Below are 20263 nucleotides of genomic sequence, written 5' to 3' on the forward strand. Positions count from 1 at the left end.
ACATATGAAGGAATAGGAAAAAAACCAACATAAATAGTAATTGGTATGTTAGAAATGTTGCTAAGTTTGCTGTTGTTTCAGTGAAGCCCATGATCGAAGTTCAGATTTGGTGAGTTAGGAGAAAGTAACTTTGCCACCTCTTTTCCTGCAGTCATAGTTGATTCTTTATTTTCCCTGTTGATGTCTTTAGTTACTGTGATGTATTGCAGTTAGAAACTATAAGTCATCTCTGATGCTCTTGATTAAAGTTATTGTTATTTTTTAAAATTTTGTTTTAATTGAATCCTATGTGAAAATCATCTCCTTTCCTATTACCTATCTTGTTTCCTCAGCTCTTGCTTCTGTCTCTTTCTTTCAACTTTATTGAGATGAAATTCAATTATCGTATAACTCACCCATTTAAAGTATGCAATTTAGTGGATTTTATTATGTTCAGAGTTGTACAGCTATAACCACAGTCAGTATTTGGACATTTTTGTTACCCCCCAAAAAAATCCTGTGTGCCTTATTAGCCTGTCACCCCCAGCCCTAGGCAACCACTAATCTACTTTCTGTTTTTTACAGATTTTCCTATTCTGGACATTTCATATAAATGTAGTCATAAAGTATCTAGCCCTTTGTGATGAGTTATGTCTCTTTAGCATAATATTTTTATCACTGAATATCTATTGTATGGATATACCATATTTATTTTATCTGTTGATAGGTAACTTCAGATGATTGATATTTGAGTTATTCCCACTTTGTGTAGCTAGTAGGGGTAATGTTGCTATCAATTTTTTCAAAAAGATTATTTATTGGGATCCCTGGGTGGCGCAGCGGTTTGGCGCCTGCCTTTGGCCCAGGGCGTGATCCTGGAGACCCGGGATCGAATCCCATGTCGGGCTCCCGGTGCATGGAGCCTGCTTCTCCCTCTGCCTATGTCTCTGCCTCTCTCTCTCTCTCTCTCTCTGTGACTATCATAAATAAATAAATAAAAAAAAGATAAAAAAAAAAAGATTATTTATTTATTTATTTATTTATTTATTTATTTATTTATTTATTTATTTATTTGAGAGAGATAGCAACAGAGATAGAATAGGAGCAGTGGGGAGAGGAGAAGCAGGCTCTGGGCAGGGAGCCCTATGTGGGACTTGATCTCAGATCCCAGGACCCAAGGATCATGACCCAAGCCGAAGGCAAATGCTCAACCACCTGAGCCACCCAAGCGCCCCCCCCCTTAAGATTATGTATTTATTTATTTGAGAGAGACAGCAAGAGGCTATCAATTTTATGTACACTTTTTGTGTCAACATTCTAGCTTCTCCCTTCTCATCACAAAATACAAAAGAGGTAAGATTTTAAAACTTTCAGTGGCTCCTCTTTGCTGAAAGCAAGAAATTAAAATGTCTTACTAAGGAATATGTAATTCTTCACAGCTTGGCTATAAAATCAGGCTGTGGTTGTACCAATCCCATTTCTTTCTATTGAACTCTATCTCTCTCTCTCCTCTGCAGACCCTTTCTAAAGAGAACCCTTTACCTGTTTGCAGAATATGTTTTGCCTTCTTACCTCTGTACCCATTAAATTTCTTTTCAATATCTTGCCTCTAATTCTTGGTCTTAAATGATGCTTTTTACTTCTCAAGGTGCAACTCAGATGTCACCAAACCTTTCCAAAGTTTCAGACCTGAAACTAGTTTTCAGCAATACTTTACATATACATCAAATAGCAATTATCACATGATTCATTTCTTTATTTACCTGTGACTCCATAATGGAGCTCCTTTCAGACAAAGGTTATTTTATTTCTATAGCTTAATACAGTGCCTGACAGAGCATTGAATGATGCTTGCTGTTGACCTTATGACAAAGGAGGTAAAATTACGGTTTGTATCAAACTGGTCTGTATTATGATCACTGCATGGTATCTCTTCTTTCCCTTATATTGTGTTTTAACACCAGCAGACCCAGTATTTTTTTTAATGTTTTTTATTATACCTCAAGTATATACAATGATGAACCAACCTAAAATAAAATCTGTTGTTGTGTCTTCTCTTTCCCTATGGTCGGTCCTAGGTTTAAATTGATCCAAGGACTGCTGAAATTGGCTTAGTCACCTTTTGCCTTTCTAATTCTGAACTTTTCTTTTCTTGCTTTTTCTTTTTTTTAAAGATTTTATTTATTCATGAGAGACACAGATCAAGAGAGGCAGAGACATAGGCAGAGGTAGAAGCAGCCTCCATACAGGAAACCTGATGCGGGACTCTATCCCGGGTCTCCAAGATCATGCCCTGGGCTGAAGGTGGCAATAAACCGCTGATCCACCTGGGCTACCCGGAGAGAGAAATTCTTAAGCAGACTCCATGTCCAGCACAGAGCTGGACAGGGACTTGATCTCACGACCTTGAGGTCTTGACCTGAGTTAGATCAAGAGTTGCATCCTTAGCTGACTGAGCCATCCTGGCACCCCTCTCTTTCTTGTTGATGGGTGGACATTTGTAGTGATAATGTCAGAGAGAATGTGAAAAATGTCATAATAAGTGAAGTTTTCTATATCCAGTATGGTGCTCCTTTTTAGTTGAGTAGACCAGCTTTTATTTATCTCCCGATATCTGTAATAAATAAATATCTATAGATAGTGGGAATGAATGATCTGAAGGAAATAGTAGGATGATATAAAAAACTAAGGGGGAAAACTACTTACTTATCTAGCTTGTAGAGGATCATAATATTAAAAGTAGCCAAGTAAGGAAAGCTTTGGAATCTTTCCAGCCTACCCCACCCACATTGAACCTGGTTATTTCCATGTGGGAGCTGAAGCTTTTGGAATGTTTTTAGATGACCTCACTAAATAAACTTTATCATAGTATTAAAAGAAGTCAGAGATGGCTTCTCAGACATAAACCATATGCTCTTTTTACCTTTATATGAATCGTTTATTGTTGAAAACATTAATATTACTTGATAGGAATTCTGAGTTTTGTTTTGTAGTCCTTTTAGTAAAGATTTAATTATGTGTTTTTAAGCACTGTTTTATTCCATATATTCCATATTAGGCATATTATATATATGCAATAAATAAAACACAGTACCTCATACATGTGTATAACATTTATCAATATATGCATTCAATCAGTGCCTGTCTAGAATCCAGTCAAAATTCTATATGGGATTGCTTCTTTAAGTTTAGGGATGCCTGGGTGTCTCAGCAGTTGAGCGTCTGCCTTCAACTTGGGGCGTGATCCCGGAATCCTGGGATTGAGTCCCATATTGGGCTCCTTGCATGGAGCCTGCTTTTCTCTCTGCCTATGTCTCTGCCTCCCTCTGTTTCTCTCATAAATAATTAAATAAATAATAAACAAACAAATAAAAGCTTAAAAAAATAAAATAAAAAGTTTAGGAATGCCTGGGTGGCTCAACATTTGAGCGTCTGCCTTCAGCTCAGGGCATGATCCTGGAATCCGGGATCCAGTCTGTCCCACATCCATCTCCCTTTGGGAGCCTGCTTCTCCCTCTGCCTTTGTCTTTGCCTCTCTCTCTGTCTCTCTCTCTGTGTCTCATGAGTAAATAAATAAATAAATCTTAAAAAGAATAGTTTATATTTCATGATGATCTTGATGAGGGTACCCCTAGAGCCAGATTCATTAACTGGCTGCCTATGTACTTAATTTGTAGATGTGCTTTTGCCTTGTACAGTGTTTTTGAAGTCAGGAAAATTTCCTTTTTTTTTTTTTTTTTAAGATTTATTTATTTATTCAGAGAGAGAGAGAGAGAGGCAGAGACACAGGCAGAGGAATAAGCAGGCTCCATGCAGGAAGCCCAACATGGGACCCTATCCCAGGTCTCCAGGATCACACCCCGGGCCGCAGGCGGCGCTAAACCGCTGCACCACCGGGGCTGCCTGAAGTCAGGAAAATTTCATTTAAAAATCCTTATTTTTGGGTTTCTCTTGAAAACTTGGAAGATAGAACATTATTTATCTGGAATTCCTGAATGGTAGGACTTTGACTACAGCTGAGTGTCTGTGTATTTATTGCTTTGAAGGGTGAACATTCTCCCAGTTCACCCTTTGAAGGGTGAACAGTGTCCCCAGTTCTTCATAATTTCCACACCCTATTGCTTACACCTGGCCATTCCCCCCACCCCATATGTTTCCTGCATGGTATTTCCTTTGTTTTGGGGTTATGAAAGAATGATCATGTTCAGGAAACATAAATGTTTTCTATATTTTCATTATTTGAAAATTGTAGTTTATATTTGTTAGCTCTTAGTTGCCCAGAATCTTCTGTCAGATCAGCTGATTTGGGGCTAAATAACCTTTATAAACCTGATTAATCTTAGTTTACATTATCTTTATGGTTTACCTTCATATTTCAAAAGATCTTTCAATTTATATTGGTCAGCAACCACCAAATAATCGTTTTTTTTTTTATAGGAAATTTTTAAAGTAGAAATCTTAAACATTTACTAGTGAGCTGAAGTTTTCACTACCTCATAGTTTTTTTTTTTTAATTTTTTTTTAATTTTTATTTATTTATGATAGTCACACAGAGAGAGAGAAAGAGTGGCAGAGACACAGGCAGAGGGAGAAGCAGGCTCCATGCACCGGGAGCCCGACGTGGGATTCGATCCCGGGTCTCCAGGATCGCGCCCCGGGCCAAAGGCAGGCGCTAAACCGCTGCGCCACCCAGGGTTCCCACTACCTCATAGTTTTAGAGGTTCCTTCTCATGGGCCAATGTTTATTTTTTTCATATACTTTCTGGTTTGTAATGACCATATAACTAATGCTAATATAGGTAATATTTTACTTCACCTATTGGGTAGTTTGCTTCTTTACATTTCTAATCTTTAGGGAGTGGAAGGAATTAAAATGTACATGTGTAAACGTGCAGAAAACTAAAAGTAGAGTTTAACAAGTCATTTTAAGGTAGAAATTTAGTCAGATGTTTTCTGATTTGGAACTTTTTTGGGAATCATACTATTTTTTATCGTTCATGAGAGTCATACAGCTTCTGTTGTATTGTTCTAGTTTTTCATTGAATTTCTTTATAGGAAAATATTGCATTATTGACCCATCCTCCTGTTAATGAACAGGTGTATTATTTCTAGTGTTTGCTTACTAAGAGCAATACAACCCTGAACACTTTTGTACATGTACCTTGGTGGACATTTCCCTATTTCTCACAGATGTTTAACTAGGAATGGAGGAACTGGATCATAGAGTATGCCAGTTTTCATGGTTACTAGCCGAATTCTTTCCAAATGTGGTTGTACAAATTTCCATTTGCACCATCAAGTGAGTGAGAATTTTAGAAGCTGCCCATTATTGCCAATGCAAAAATATAATATCTGTACAAAATACAAAAGTTCATTAGGCATATTATCTTTTAAACTTAAATACAACACACTAGTGTACTTCAAGAAATTGTTGATTAATTTTGCTTTGGATTAATATTATGTGAAAGACCATAATCTTTTTAGCTTCAGAATTGGTTAAGAGTTGTCATAATCAACTATTTCATACCTCTCCTCCCTGTGACAGTAATATGTTTGAAATAATGGGGAATCATGTTTTTTTCTTCATATGAAAACTTCCTGCCTCTACCTTTGAAGTACATGCATTTTAACAATATGATCTGAAATGGTGTAATTACCCAGAGGAAAAACACTAGGATAAAAAGTTTCTATAATCATTAATTTAGGAATATTTTGAAAGAGGTATTTGAGGTTTTGTGTAACTTTGATTTTTATCCCCAACAGCTTCATTAATCCTTTGCCATTTTCTTGGGTTAGGCTTGTGTTAACTATTTAGATTTTGTATAATTTCTCACTGAAGCTCGTATACCTTTTTCCCTGGCAAAGATACTAGCTATAGTACACTTAAAAGCAAACATGTAGTGTGTAATGCAGTGTGACATTTATGATGGGGGTCTTTTTTGCATTGAATAGAGCACGGTTGCAGATCAGAGACATATTGCATGTAGCAGCTTGTTTCTAGGGAAAATTGTTTATAATATCATTTTCATGGTTCTCCTATTCCTTTTTTATTTTTATTTTTTTTTATGGTTTCTCTCAGAAGCAAATCACTGGAAACCAATGCATTGTTTTGTTTTGTTTTGTTTTGTTTCCTGGTGGGGAATGGGGGTGATTTGTCACTTTCCAGAATTCAAACATGTATCCTTATCCTTTTTACTTCCTTGTTTGTAGATAATGCCTACCTATGTGAGCATTTTTATTTCCTTCAGAGGTTCCTCTGAGGGGGCCCTTCGGCAGGCCCCAGGCCTCCGAGGATTTCAGGCTGGGGTCTGAGATTTTTCCTGAGCCCATTGGCCACATGAGTCACTGGGCCCTGGTCATTCTGTCCTCCCCTAAACTCCTTCCCGTCCAGGGCAGAGAGATGCCAGCCAGCACTGCACACTTGCTGCTCCCCCTTTCCTATTACTTGGATACAGATTTATTTTCTTCGACTTACTTTATTAGTAGAAAGCTTCAATTTTGGGAGGGAGTACCCTACTAGAATATATAGTACCAATGGACCTCTGTAGTTCGGAGTAGCCATTTATGAATGGCAAAGGATGCACACCTCAGCGATATTTGCCTGTACAAGTTGATTTTCATTGGTGCTTGCTTTAAGGAAATTTTTAATGTAGTAATAGTACAATACTTTTGGCTTTGGCAAAATACCTTTTCTCTTTCAAGTATTTGTATTTATTGACTGATACAATACTCTTAAAAAGTATGCTGAAACAGTTTTCAGGGAAAAATAAACCAGATGAACACTAACCTTTATCTGAAATCATTCATGTGGGTTTTTTTCCATCTTTGTCAGTATATAGGATCTCTTCACAGTTCTAAGGAGTATATTATTTCTTTTTTATTCTTTATTATTTTTATGTATTCATTTCTATTGATAACAGTCCACATCTATATATTTTTTATGTCCTTAGTCCACTTATGTTACTTCATTTCCCCATTTTTTTGCTATTTCTGCCTTTCTGCTACCGTATATAGTGCTGCTGAATAAATCTTTAAATTCCTAATTTTTGAGGTGAGATTATTTTCTTTAGGATTGTATCCCAATTTGAAATTGTTTTTTTGGGTATGGTTTTATGTATGTGTTTATTTATTTGGGTATGGTTTTAATGCAGTTATGACGCATTGCTCTGTAGTTTTGAAGACTCATTCACAGTACCTACCTGTATCTTGTTTCCTAGATACCTGCCAATAGTGGGCCAAGTTTTTTTGTTTTTTGATTGCTTTTTTTTGGGGGGGGGGGTAAATTTTACTTGTTATTAATGACATGCATGAAGTAATATATTTTAATATTTATTCTGAATAGCAATTTATGTTTACATTTCCTATAAATAATTTAAAAATATATTAATTTTTATTATCCTCAGCAAACTCAATCTTTGGTTGTTTTATCAGGATGAATTGGAGATTTGACCTAACATGGATTTTACATAGCTAACTTCTTTGCTCTCACCTTTTTTCATTGTTTGAATTCCATTTTTTAATGTTAAAAATATATATCCATTTTGGTGTTTTACTTTAGTTATATATTAAAATAATTTATTCTAAGACATGTGAAATAAGAATATTCATTTTATAAAGCTTAGTCAAGGAGAAATTTTGCTTGCAAGAACACTTCATTTCTATTTACTGGTTTTCTAAAGTAGATGTTTAAATAGTAGTCTGATTTTTGTCCTTTGAAAAATTTTCTTGAGATTTATAAATGCAGTATTTTACAGTAAACCTTGAGCCCATATAAAAGTAATTTTTGCTCCAAATTTGAAGCAAGGTTTTTAAAGAAAATCATAGAACTATTTAAGAAAAATTAAATATAATTACTTTAGGTCTTAAACTTTGATTATATTTTAAGATCATTCATTTCTCTTCTAGCCTGTAAGTTTTTGCCTCTAGTTAGTTCTCTGTGAATCCACTTAATTCAGCACTGGGGTCAAGGTGGCTGAGGCTATAGGTATTTAAAACTGTATTAGATAGATATAAGGGATTCTAAAGTTAGATTATCGAGGAGTAGACTTTCTTCAGAGCTTCTGACTAATTGAAATCCAGGAAAAGATAATATCATTGGAAAACACTTTCTGTTCGACCTTGTGAAAAATTTTAAGTGTGGGAGAAATCAGGGGATCTGAGAACTAAGATGGAAAATATCTAATTGAATGCGGTCTCTCTTTGAATTATGAATGTAGGCAGCAACTGTTATTAGTTCTTATTTTTTGATACTTTAGTGTAGAACACATATGTTAACTGTATCACAAATTTATCTTAGTATCTTAATATCTGTATTTCAGTGTAATCAGTTTTGTCATAATCCCCTATGTATTTTATGCATTTAAAAATATGATTAAAGGAGAGATCTGTAGTTTTTACTAGATGGTAAAAGGTTTCATGGATCCCCCAAAATTTGAGAATCTTGTCTTAAGGAGAATGGATTTTTTCACTATAGAATTACCCCCATTCATGAACATTTGCCAAACTGTCAGTGCTAGTCTGGGTTAGATTGTAGTAGAGAGGAGCTGGCTAGGATGGATTGCTGAACGTTAGGAAGGGGCCTGGGTAGATTGTTTTGTTTTCCTTCATAGGCTTGTGAGCAGTTAATTGCCAATAATAAGTGGGAAAATATAATTTTTGTTTACTTATATATTTTTCTTTTTTTTTACTTATATATTTTTCTATATAAGTTCATGATTATTGAACTATATGAGAAAATAAAAATGAGAAAATAAAGAAATAATTGGGATCCCTGGGTGGCTCAGCTGATTTAGCACCTGCCTTTGGCCCAGGACATGGTCCTGGAGTCCCAGGATCGAGTCCCACATCAGGCTCCCTGCATGGATTCTGCTTTTCCTCTGCCTGTGTCTATGCCTCTCTCTCTCTCTCATGTGTGTCTCTCATAAATAAATAAATAAAATCTTAAAAGAAAGAGAAATAACTGTAATGCTCCCTCTTAAGATCTTTGTGTGTCTCCTTAGAGATCTTTTTAATATGACACATTATGTGTATATATATATTTGTGTACATATGCATAGAATGTATGCATAGATATATGTATAGAAATATACACACATGACTACACATGTATATTTAGGTGTACTGTTTTAAAAATGAGGTTATACTCTATGAGTTGCACCATTTTGTTCGATTTTATTGAGTTATAATTTATATAACATAAAATTTTCCTTTTTAATGTGCAGTTCTGTGTGTTTTGGCAAACAGAGACATGTAGACCCCACTACAGTCAAGATATAGAACAGTTATTTCACTCCAAAAACCACCTCATGCCCCTTCTGTAGCCATCCTCTTTCCTTTGCAATCATTTATTTCTGTTTTGTATTATAGAATGTCATATAAGTGGCATTCTATGATATGTAGTTTTATGTTTACCGTCTTTCATTTAACATAATTTTTCCTTTAAGCTTTTCGTTGTTTTTTTTTTAATAAGGATTTTATTTATTTATTTGAGAGAGAAGGAAAGGGTATGATTAGGGGGGAGAGGTAGAGGGACAAGCAGACTGCACTGAGTGTGGAGCTGCCTGTGCTCAATCCCAGAACTCTGAGATCATGACCTGAGCCAAAATCAAGTCAGATGCTTAACCAACTGAAGTACCCAGGTGCCCTTAGTTTTATTGGTTTTAGATTATACTTCAAGAATCTTTTGTCAGGATACCTGGGTGGCTCAGCGATTGAGCATCTGCCCTTCGGCTTAGGACGTGATCCCGGAGTTCCAGGATTGAGTCCCGCATTAGGTTCCTCCATGGAGCCTGCTTCTCCTCCCTTTGCTTGTGTCTCTGCCTCTCTCTGTGTCTCTCATGAATAAATAAATAAAATCCTTTAAAAAAAAAAAAGGTTTCCCTGCGGAAGTGTTTCCTTTATTTTTTTTATTTTTTTAAAAAAGATTTTATTTATTTATTCATGAGAGACAGAGAGAGAGAGAGAGAGAGGCAGAGACACAGGCAGAGGGAAAAGCAGGCTTCATGCAGAGAGCCTGACGTGGGACTCAATCCCATGTCTTCAGGATCATGCCCTGGGCTAAAGGCAGGGCTAAACCGCTGAGCCACCTGGGCTGCCCTGAAGTGTTTCCTTTAAAAAAAATAAAAAGAATTGGGCAGCCCCGGTGGCACAGCGGTTTCGCGCCTCCTGCAGCCCAGGGCGTGATCCTGGAGACCCGGGATCGAGTCCCACGTCGGGCTCCCTGCATGGTGCCTGCTTCTCCCTCTGCCTGTGTCTCTGCCTCTCTCTCTAGCTGTGTCTCTATGAATAAATAAACTTAAAGAAAAAAAAAAAAAAGAATCTTTTATCAAACTGATAATAGTCTTTTTTTTTTCCCTAAGCATTCTCTTGCTTCATTTTGAAATTTTAAGTCTTTAGTTGGTCTGGCACTTATTTTAGTATACATTGTGAGGCAGAGAATTAAATTTTTTAAATCAGCCAGTCCAGCTGTATTTATTAAGACTGAGTTACTAGTATAAAACTCTTACTAAATATTGATTTCCTCACAGGTAACACAAGTAGCGAGACAACCGGGACCCCCGACCCCTTCCCCTTATTCAGCACATGAAATAAACAAGGGGCATCCAAATCTTGCGGCAACGCCCCCGGGACATGCATCGTCCCCTGGACTCTCTCAAGTAAGAAAAACTTCTTTATTGCTAAGGAAATTTCCATATAAAAGCAGTATTCTATTTTTTAAAGCGAACTTCAGAGCAGTAACATACAACATTACTTGAAGAATAGTTTTTATTTTATTTATTTAATTGTTTGGTATTTTTTTAGACACCTATCATAATTGTGGCTACTGACAGTTTTATACAGTTTCATTTATGGAGTCATTCAACATGAACTGCCAGTGATATTGCTTTTCCTTTTATGTTGTTTAAGGAATTAGAGTATGATTATAAAGTCCATTTAAAACACCACTTGTTTGCTTTCTAGTGTGTAATCTGCTAGTCTTCCTTTTCTCTCGTTTTGGTGGAGTGTTGATGGTTATTTTCTACTTAAGAAAAAATTGTAGTGTTTTTACTTCAGAGCAATTGCAGTGGGCTTCTTTGTTGGTTGGTTTGGTTTTTGATTTCATAAATAGGTTATTGGTCTTGATTAGGTTAGAGAATAGTGAACTCCAGTGTATTTCCGATGAACGGGCACAGGGGATATTGAAACACTGTGATAAGAAATCATAGTGGGTCCCCTTCATTTTAAGGCATTTCTCAATATATTGATTAGCTTATACCAGTTCACCATTTTTATGCTTGCTTGGGCTTCGTTGTGGTAAAGAGCATGCTAGAACTGTGAAGTGTCTTATTGCAATGCAGAGAGAGTCAAGCTATTTGACTCATGCTGTTTGAGACTGTCAGTGTTTATACATAACAACTGTTCCTTTTAATAATGAAAATATTATTTTCGATTGTTGCCTCCATATTTTAGGGCTTTTAGAAGTTACTTAATGAGAGAGATAAAGTATTATTTATTTAAAAGAATGATAAAAGTTGTTGATTATAAGTAAAATGGCTGATACTGTTTGTTTAAAGACAGTAGAACATTTGGAGACGGAACGTACAACTTACCAAACCATGATTGATATTTTAAGAAATACATAATTTAATTTGGACTTAGTTTTATGCTTCAGTTTGGTTTAAGTCATTTAATTTTGAGTTTTCAAACTAAAATGTCAAAATGAACTCTTACTGTTTAAAATGAGGTTCTTGTGTTGATTTTCATGGCACTGAGGAGAACCAAGTTACTAACATTATAGGTTAGTCCGATTCTAACAGGAGGGAAAAACTATGTAATAATTTGAATAGGGAAAGTTTAATATAAAAGATTATTCAGGGAGCACCTGTCTGGCTCAGTAGGTAGAGCATGTGACTCTTGATCTGGGGGTCATGGCTTTCAGCCCCATGTTGGGTATATAAATTACTTAAAAGAAGTCATTATTCAGTTTAAGAATTGGAGCAATCAGGGACTGGCTTATTAATGAAAGAGAACTCTAAAGAATATACAGGTAGCAAAAATAAGGAGCAGATGCTTATCCTGGGGCTGAGGCAAGGATACATATGAAAGAGCCTTCTCCAGGGCTGATATTGTAGAGTGCATTGCTGTGGCTCACCTAATAGTATAGAAGTTAGTGTATTGTTATATACATGGAATATGCTAGAAATCCTTCCTCTGGAACTTGCTAGAAATGCACCTATGGAGTGTTGGGGAAAGTTGGATTTTCTAGTGCCAGTCTTCTTTAGCAAAGAACTGCTGCTGTGGTACAGTGGCTAGAGGTTCCTTATATAGCATCTCTGTTTACCATAGATTTTTCAGATAAACTTGGATATGCTAGATTATAAGTCCTACATGGTAGAGCAGCCTGTATCACAACTTTCTGCAGTGTCTTCTTTTATTCTGTTCTTCACTCAAGATTCGAAATTCCCTGCGTGTCTTTGTAGGTCAGTCAAAGTTTAGCGTTCTCAAATATAGTGTATGTTGTTTTTAAAATTCATAAGAAGACTACTAAACCTTGTCTCTCTCTCTCCTTTTTTTCCCATAATAATTAGTGTTAGGTTAGAGACTTCTCCCCCATCTTGGGCTGAGATCAGATCAGACTTTTTTGAATAGGGCATGATGTGGCTCACTGAATGGTAGAGAAATTGTTGTGGTGACATGCCAGTGGAACTTACTAGACACCCACCCTCTGTAACTTGTGAGGATTCTGCCCCCTAGGGTAGTGAGGGAAAGCTCTTCACAGATAGATTTCATAGAGGAGGTATTTTGTTGAAAACTACCTAAAATGACCATGGGTAGCTGTTATCCATTGGGTACTGCTGGCTTCTCTACATTGCTATAGAAGCCTTGCACTGAAGATGCTGTGCAGGCCAGGGCAGCTGAGTACTAGAGAGGCCAGATTCTGGAAAAGCTGTCCGTACTACAGGAGCTTGATGTGCAAACCAGATAAGAATCAGGAATCAAAAATCTTTCTGCCTGCCGTATTTTTATAGGGCCCTCTATTGAGAAAGCTTAACATTATGTCAACTGAAATGGAAAAACACTTAAAATTTTTAAATATTAAGGAGCTCAGATCCATTTTGATTATACAGACAAACACTATAAATTTTGAGCTTAAAAGACAAGCAACTGATTAGTGGCACATAAAGGGAAAAACTTAATTCTCAGCTTCAAATGCTTATTATTTCGAGTTATGATTTGATGTAGGCAATTGGCTCAAAGCACTTAAGTTTTCTGAAAGACCTTACTGCTTAAAAATGCATAGTTTGAAAAAAAAAAAATGCATAGTTTGCATTTAAAAAAGAGTGATCTCGCTGTGGTCTCATGTCTTTATGTATACGATTTTATTAGTAGCCTTTAGAAGTCAAAGTACATGAATCCCAGGAGAAGGGTCACCAAGTATTATCTATCTTGCTTTTCTTTGTGGTCTCTTTGCTACCATATTGCCTATTTGATGAAGGAACCCAGTAAAACATACCTGTTTCACAATCCCCTTTTTCCTTTCCCTTTCAGGCAGAGGCTGACTTAAATGGATTCATTTGTTTCCTAACAATGTCTTAACCTCTGTTGATAGAGTGAGGAATTTTTTCTGAGTTGGCATGCTTGGAAAATTGAGGAGTTTTGTGGGAACCTCAGTCTCCTTAGGTTTAATAATGGACATGTTCCTGGATCGTAATGGAAAGCAGAGCCTTCAAAATAAAGAAAAAGGATTACATTTGGACTCAAACAGACCTAGCTTTTGCGGGCTTCGTCTTTCACTTTTTGGTTACGGTTACATGATGTTATGTAAATTATTTAATATTTCTAGAACATGGTTTCATCATTCACTATATAGGTGAGAATCAGAATTCAACTACCCTTCAAGAAGATTGTTATGAAGATTATATAAAATTCTACCTTAGAATAGGACATACTAAATGCTTTCAGTAAGTGGCATTTATTTTCATTCCTGTCAGACTTGGTTCTCTTCAGGCTTTATAGATGTGTGTGAGTGTGTGTGCCTGTGTGTATATGTGTGTCTAATTCATCTAATTTAGCTACATGACTGGTATTAGTGTGAAATTCAAAAGCTCTCCCCAAGAATTTGAGATATCCTCCAAGTCTTTGCTTATCTCATGTCTTTGCTTTATCATTTGCAGGATAAAAAGAGGAGGTCAATCTTGGTCATTTTCTTTTAGCAGTAGTGTGGTTTATTCTTTTTTTTTTTTTTTTTTTTGATTTTTTAAAATTTATTTATTCTTGAGAGACCCACACACAGAGAGAGAGGCAGAGACACAGGTAGAGGGAGAAATAGGCTCCTTGTGGGAATGCCAGTGCTGGTATCATCCCAGGACCCCAGGATCACCCCCTGAGCTGAAAGCAGACACTCAAGCATTGAGCCACCCAGGTGTCCCAGTGTGGTTTATTCTTTCGTAGAAATAAATTGAAGATAAGAATAAAGAATTTCTTTTAGCCATATGCCCCCCCCCCCTTTTTTTTAAAGATTTTATTTATTTATTCATGAGAGACAGAAAGAGAGGTAGAGACACAGGCAGAGGGAGAAGCAGGCTCCATGCAGGGGCCTGACGTGAGACTCGATCTCAGGTCTCCAGGATCACACCCTGGGCTGAAGGCAGTGCTAAACTGCTGAGCCACCCGGGCTACCCGCCATATGCCCTTTTTGATGAGTTGGCACTAAACCGCTGAGCCACCCAGGCTGCCCGCCATATGCCCTTTTTGATGAGTCTCCTCTGCTTCTGTGTATTAAGTCTTTTTGACCCAAGTAGCTATCTATGTCTGTGACTTACTGTTTGACAGTAAATGAATCTGTTAGGGTCTAAGTGAAAATAGCTAAGTTGAAGAAAAGTGAATTTCATACCTTTGAAACATAAAATAGGCAAAATATAGAGAACTGTTTGTTTCCAGTCTATTTCTTAAATAATCAGAGGCAACCTCTTCATCTACTTCTTTCCTTTGTGTACATGCCAGATTTTAGGGCTTTATTTGTATTTTCGTTGTTATGACTTCTAAATTTTCCCAATCCTCTCCCCGCCGGAGGGTTTTTGTTTTTTTGTGGGTTTTTTTAGGAAAAGGGGGTGGGCCAGAGGGAGAGAGAGACTCTCAAGCAGGTTCCGTGCCCTTTATCTCATGACCCTGATGTCATGACATGAGCTGAAATCAAGAGTCAGAGGCTTAATCAACTGAGCCACCAAGGTGCCCCCTCTGGAGGTTTTGTTTAATCAGAGTGAAAAACTTTGGACTATTAGACTGTAAGAGATTAATAGTTAAAATGTTATTTTCAAACACAGTTTATTTGAGAGACATAGAGCCTTTTTAGGTGTGAATTCTTTGCATTTACCCTGAAATGCCAGCATTTTAATAGTCTCTAAGCCCAAAATGCCCTTACTTGGGAAATGGTGAAGAATGTGGAATTTAAAAGTCTCTTTTAGAGAAGATTTCAAAGTAAGTAGAAAAATGTACTGTCCCAGGAGTCAGGAGACCTGAGTTAAGAGTCTTAGCCCTGCCAGTATTATTTCAAAGTTTGATCCAGAGAATATTCTTATTAATGAGCAGTTTTTCTTTTTGTAAACGAGAGGCTTTTATTAATGAGATTGGAATTCCCTTTATCTTCATGGGTTTTAGAAACTTCAGAGTATGCAGTTCTTAATATTAAAATCTTTTGAATGTTATATTTTTAATTAAAATTAGGCAAACCTTTATATTTTATTTTTTAATCTTTTTAAAAATATCAGAAGTTTGTTATTTGAATTATTTTAAATTACTTAAGCAAAACAAAAGTGTTTCCTACCTATTGCTTAATTGTAGTTACACATTTGCTTTAACTCAGTTAAGTTTTGCAGTTGAGCTAAATTACCAAACAAGGAGGTCAGACTGGCATTGATTACCAGGTTCAACATCTAGTCCTTTTGTTTTTCTTTCTCTTGATGTCACTGTGTGGCTGTGTGACTCCTAAGCTTTTATTAACTGTTGTTAGGAGAAGGCGTGTCAGAACATTGCTGAAGAAATGGAGCGATAGATGTTTTCTGCCTTCTTTTCCTGGGATTTCTTTTCGTTCCTCTTTCTTCTGAGAGATCAACTCATTATGTTTTATAATGGACTGAGAATGGTGAAGGTTTATGATTCCCTGGTTCAGTTCTTCATTATTTCTGGAAATACTAAGCAAAGGACTCCTGTACTGAGGAATAGTGATTGGTCATTATATTTTTTCTTTTTTAAAATTTTAATTCCAATATAATTAACAGTGTTTTACTAGTTTCAGATATATAGTACAGTGATTCAGCATTGCTCAGTGCTCATCGTGATAAGTGTTTAAAAAACTTTAGTACATTTCAGTTGACTCATGGTCCCTATAATCTTTCTTCACTTTATCCAAATTCCAGACTTCAGTTTCCTTTCAGAAGTCTTATTTTACTACAGAAAAATTCTCATGTTTCTTTGCAGTTTTTGAGCAATTATTTCTGAGTTCGCAAACTGCTTTTTCTTTATTATTAAGATAGTGATTTTTATTTACTGCATGCAAACTTTTATACTTTTTTGTGTGTTTCTTTTCTTTTATGAAGAAAATAAATTCTGATTTGACAACTGACAATTTTGCTAATAAGTAGAATAAAATAGAGGAAGCTTAGGAATTTTTTTCACATTTCATTATTGTAATATAGGAGTATTGAGTTTCTTTAAAAAAAGAAAGAAAAGCAAAATTTATTGCTTTTTACTCCCTTCCTCTCCATGGAACACATCATGGCTATCTAAGGCAGCCTTTTTTTTTTTGAGATGAGTGGTGCTTGGAAGCTGCACTCCTGGCACATAGGGATTTGATAATGGGTTCAGAAACTTGTAGTACTGACTGTATTTTGTTGGTCCTCATGGTTTCAAATCATTTGTTTTTGACACCCAGTTGGTAATATATGTATTTAAAAAATTGAAAACTTCTTCAACACATATTGTCCTTAAGCACTTTATCAATTTACATACCTTTACAAATGTCATTAGTACAGAAGTTATAAGGACCTGTAAAATATCCAGATCATTTATTTCCATGATTTTATTTGGTATATACTAAATAATTGTGGTAAGCATTTTCCTCTAATTGTTTAGAATTGTTTTCATGTTGTCATAGCTGGAGAATTTCAGTTGTTTTGTCTTTTTTGTCTTTATTATTAAAACAATTGCACCTGTATTCCTAAGGGAATTCACTATGTTTTCCTACCAGGTGAATTTCATTTTTTATGCAGTCTTGTAACTTAGCATGAAACATGCATGCCTAAAGTAGATTTTATATGCTTGATTATACTTTCCATTGCATGTACCTAGAAAAAAATTGCAGTGATTTTCTTTCAAAAAGTCTTTCATTGGGTTAAAATTTATTCCAGTTTTATATTATTATTATTTTTTAAAGATTTTATTTATTAATGAGAGACACAGAGAGAGGCAGAGACCTTGGCAGAGGGAAAAGCAGGCTCCCTGTGGGGAGCCCGGTGCAGGACTTTATCCCAGGACTCTGGGATCTGGACCTGAGCCAACCACTGAGTCACCTGATTGCCCTTTGTGAGTTTTTTTTTTTTTTAACTGTTATTGCAGGGATGATAGTTACGTTGTAATTATTATTCAAATTTTTGTCACCCTGAACTTCAGGTTCTAGATTCTGTTTGGCAAATCTGTAAGATGATAATTTTTATTTTGAAATATTAAAAATTTTAAAATAGTGAAAAATTTTAAATCCTACATTAATTAAACATTGTTTTGAAAAGCCAAAGAATTTTGAAAGAATCAATCTGTAAAAACTGTGATTTCATAAACATTTCTTAGGTTGTCTTTGATATAAGCTCAGGTTTTATTGATCATGTTTATTTTTATCCAAACTCTGTCAGTGAGAAAAAGGTTTAGGATTCTCTCTTTTGGGCAGCCCTGGTGGCGCAGCGGTTTGGCGCCGCCTGCAGCCTGGGGTGTGATCCTGGAGACCTGGGATCAAGTCCCACATCAGGCTCCCTGCATGGAGCCTGCTTCTCCCTCTGCCTCTCTCTGTCTCTATGAATAAATAAATAAAATCTTAAAAAAAAAAAAAAAAAACCAAAACAGAAAAAAAAAGTACAGGATCATTTTTTAAAAAAAAGGATTCTCTCTTTCACATCTTTAGAGTTGCTCCCTCTGGACATATCCTGAGGGGAGTGTTGCTTCCTCTTTCTCCCCTTCTTCACTGAGGATAGTTGACACACAGTGTTACATTAGTTTCAAATGTACAGCATAGTGATTAAGCGACTCTATATTGTGCTCACCACAAGTGTAACTGTCACCTGTCACTATACAATGCTATTATAAACTGCTGTCTGTATTCTCTCTAGTGTAACTTTTATTCCGATGACTTATTCATTCCCTAACTGGAAGCCTTTGTCTCCTACTTCTTTTCACCAATTTTGCCCATTCCTCTACCACCCCCTTCCCTTGGGCAACCATCAGTTTGTTCTCTGTATAAGTCTGATTCTCCTTTTTTTTTTTTTTTATTTCTGTGGGTACTACTCATCTGTTTTAATAGGTAGTGCATTCTCTCAGCATTTTCCTTGCAAGTTTACCACTGTGGAATTTCACATTTCCCTTATTTCCTCTAGTTTTAGAGAAATTCATTTCAGTGCCATCAATCTGTTTTTCACCTGGCTGTGACATTCAGATTTTTTTAGATTTTTATGGTTCTGAAAATTGCAAGTTCAGTTCAGCTACAGAAATTAGCATTTGCCAGTAAATTTTGGTATAAAAAACTGAAAAGGTGAATTTTAAAGAGAATCAGGAGATGGAGCAGCCTTACGATTTAATTCAAACTACTTGTGATATTTCCTACAGAAATTCATATTCCATCTGTCCTCGTCGGCCTGGGCTGCTATAACAAAATACCATAGACTGGATGGCTTAAACAACAGAAATTCATTTCTCATTTATCTGGACACTGGGAAGTCCAACCTCAAAGTACTGGCTTTTTTGGTTCCTTGTGAGGTCATGTTTGGGTTGCAGAAGGCCACCCTCTTGTTATATTCTCACATGGAAGAGAAAGAGACGTCCAAGTTCTGTGGTGTATCTTGTAAAAGCACTAATGCCATCTTTATGGCCTCATCTAAACCTAAGTGTCTCTTCAAAGACTCTATCTTCAAATATCACATTGGGGATAGGACTTCAATATATGAATTTTGGGGATGGGTGAGGGAGACACACAGCTCCATCCATGGCACAATTTATGTGATTCAGAGAGCTGTGAGGAAAGTGGGCAGATAGGACTATGGAAAAAAGGTATTAGATGGTGTAAGTACCAACAATAGGTGAATATTCTCCTGATTTTAATTGTATGGATAGGTATATGTATTTATACCTCAGATTAATGGGGAGGGAGAATCAGTTTGCAAGGAATGAAAGAAGGGAGAGAAGAAGCTTATTCTAAGAGTACATTTGGCCCTTAACTCAGGTTTGATCAATGTGGGTTCAGATTTTTTTTTTTTGATAAATGCAATACAGTCCTATAAATGTATTTTCCTTGATTTTCTTAATATTTTCTTTTCTCCAGCTAACTTTATTATAAGAATAGTATATAATATATATAACATAGAAAATGCATGATAAGTCACTGTTTATGTCATTGGTGAGTCTTCTGGTCAACAGTAGACTGTTAAGTTTTCAGGGAGTCAGAAGTTACATGTGAATTTTCAACAGTGAGGGAGGGTCTTTGCCCTCTAATTCTTGAGTTATTCAAGGGTCAGCTATATTTATTTATGGATCAGATGATTATTCAAAATGTTTTGTTAACTACAAGGTATGGTGTTTAAAAGCCAGCATCTTAAAAAAAAGCTAGCATCTTCATAGAACTGGTTGTGAATTTCAGTGATTCGTCAACGAAAAGCAGATGACATGCATCATATAACTTTGCAGTAATTTTAAATTCTGTCAATGAATGGTGAAGGAGAGGTTAAGTTATATTTAAGGCAAGTAGAATTGGGGTGCCTGGCTGGCTCAGTCAGAGCAGTATGCAACTCTTGATCTCAGGGGTAGGAGTTTGAGCCCTATGTTGGGTATAGGGTTACTTAAACAAACAAACAAACAAACAAACAAACAAATAAATAATTTTTTAAAGATGTAAAGCAAGGAGAATGAAGTACTTTCAACAATGAATATTATACATTGATTTATACAGTGACTTTTATTTTTTAAAAAAATCTTTATTTATTTATTTATTCATGGTAGACATACAGAGAGAGCCAGAGACACAGGCTGAGGGAGAAGCAGGCTCACTGTG

The 20263-nt window shown here is 36.0% G+C and overlaps 1 protein-coding gene across 26 annotated transcripts in view; it reads left to right on the forward strand.

Moving 5' to 3' along the window:
• The window catches only part of EIF4G3 (eukaryotic translation initiation factor 4 gamma 3), a 331329-nt gene that overhangs the window by 122501 nt on the left and 188565 nt on the right, over positions 1 to 20263 (forward strand). For 22 of the 26 annotated variants that reach the window (XM_077899276.1, XM_077899277.1, XM_077899273.1 and 19 more), the window contains one exon: positions 10506 to 10634. The exons of the other annotated variants lie outside the window; for them this stretch is intronic. Coding sequence is in view for 1 of the 22 variants with exons in the window: in XM_077899269.1 (XP_077755395.1) it covers positions 10506 to 10634 (129 nt within the window). In the remaining 21 variants the exon portion in view is untranslated. Of the gene's footprint in view, positions 1 to 10505; positions 10635 to 20263 lie in introns of those variants that run through there. 26 annotated transcript variants of the gene reach the window in all.

Source organism: Canis aureus, chromosome 5 (assembly GCF_053574225.1).
Source record: "Canis aureus isolate CA01 chromosome 5, VMU_Caureus_v.1.0, whole genome shotgun sequence".
Taxonomy (NCBI): domain Eukaryota; kingdom Metazoa; phylum Chordata; class Mammalia; order Carnivora; family Canidae; genus Canis; species Canis aureus.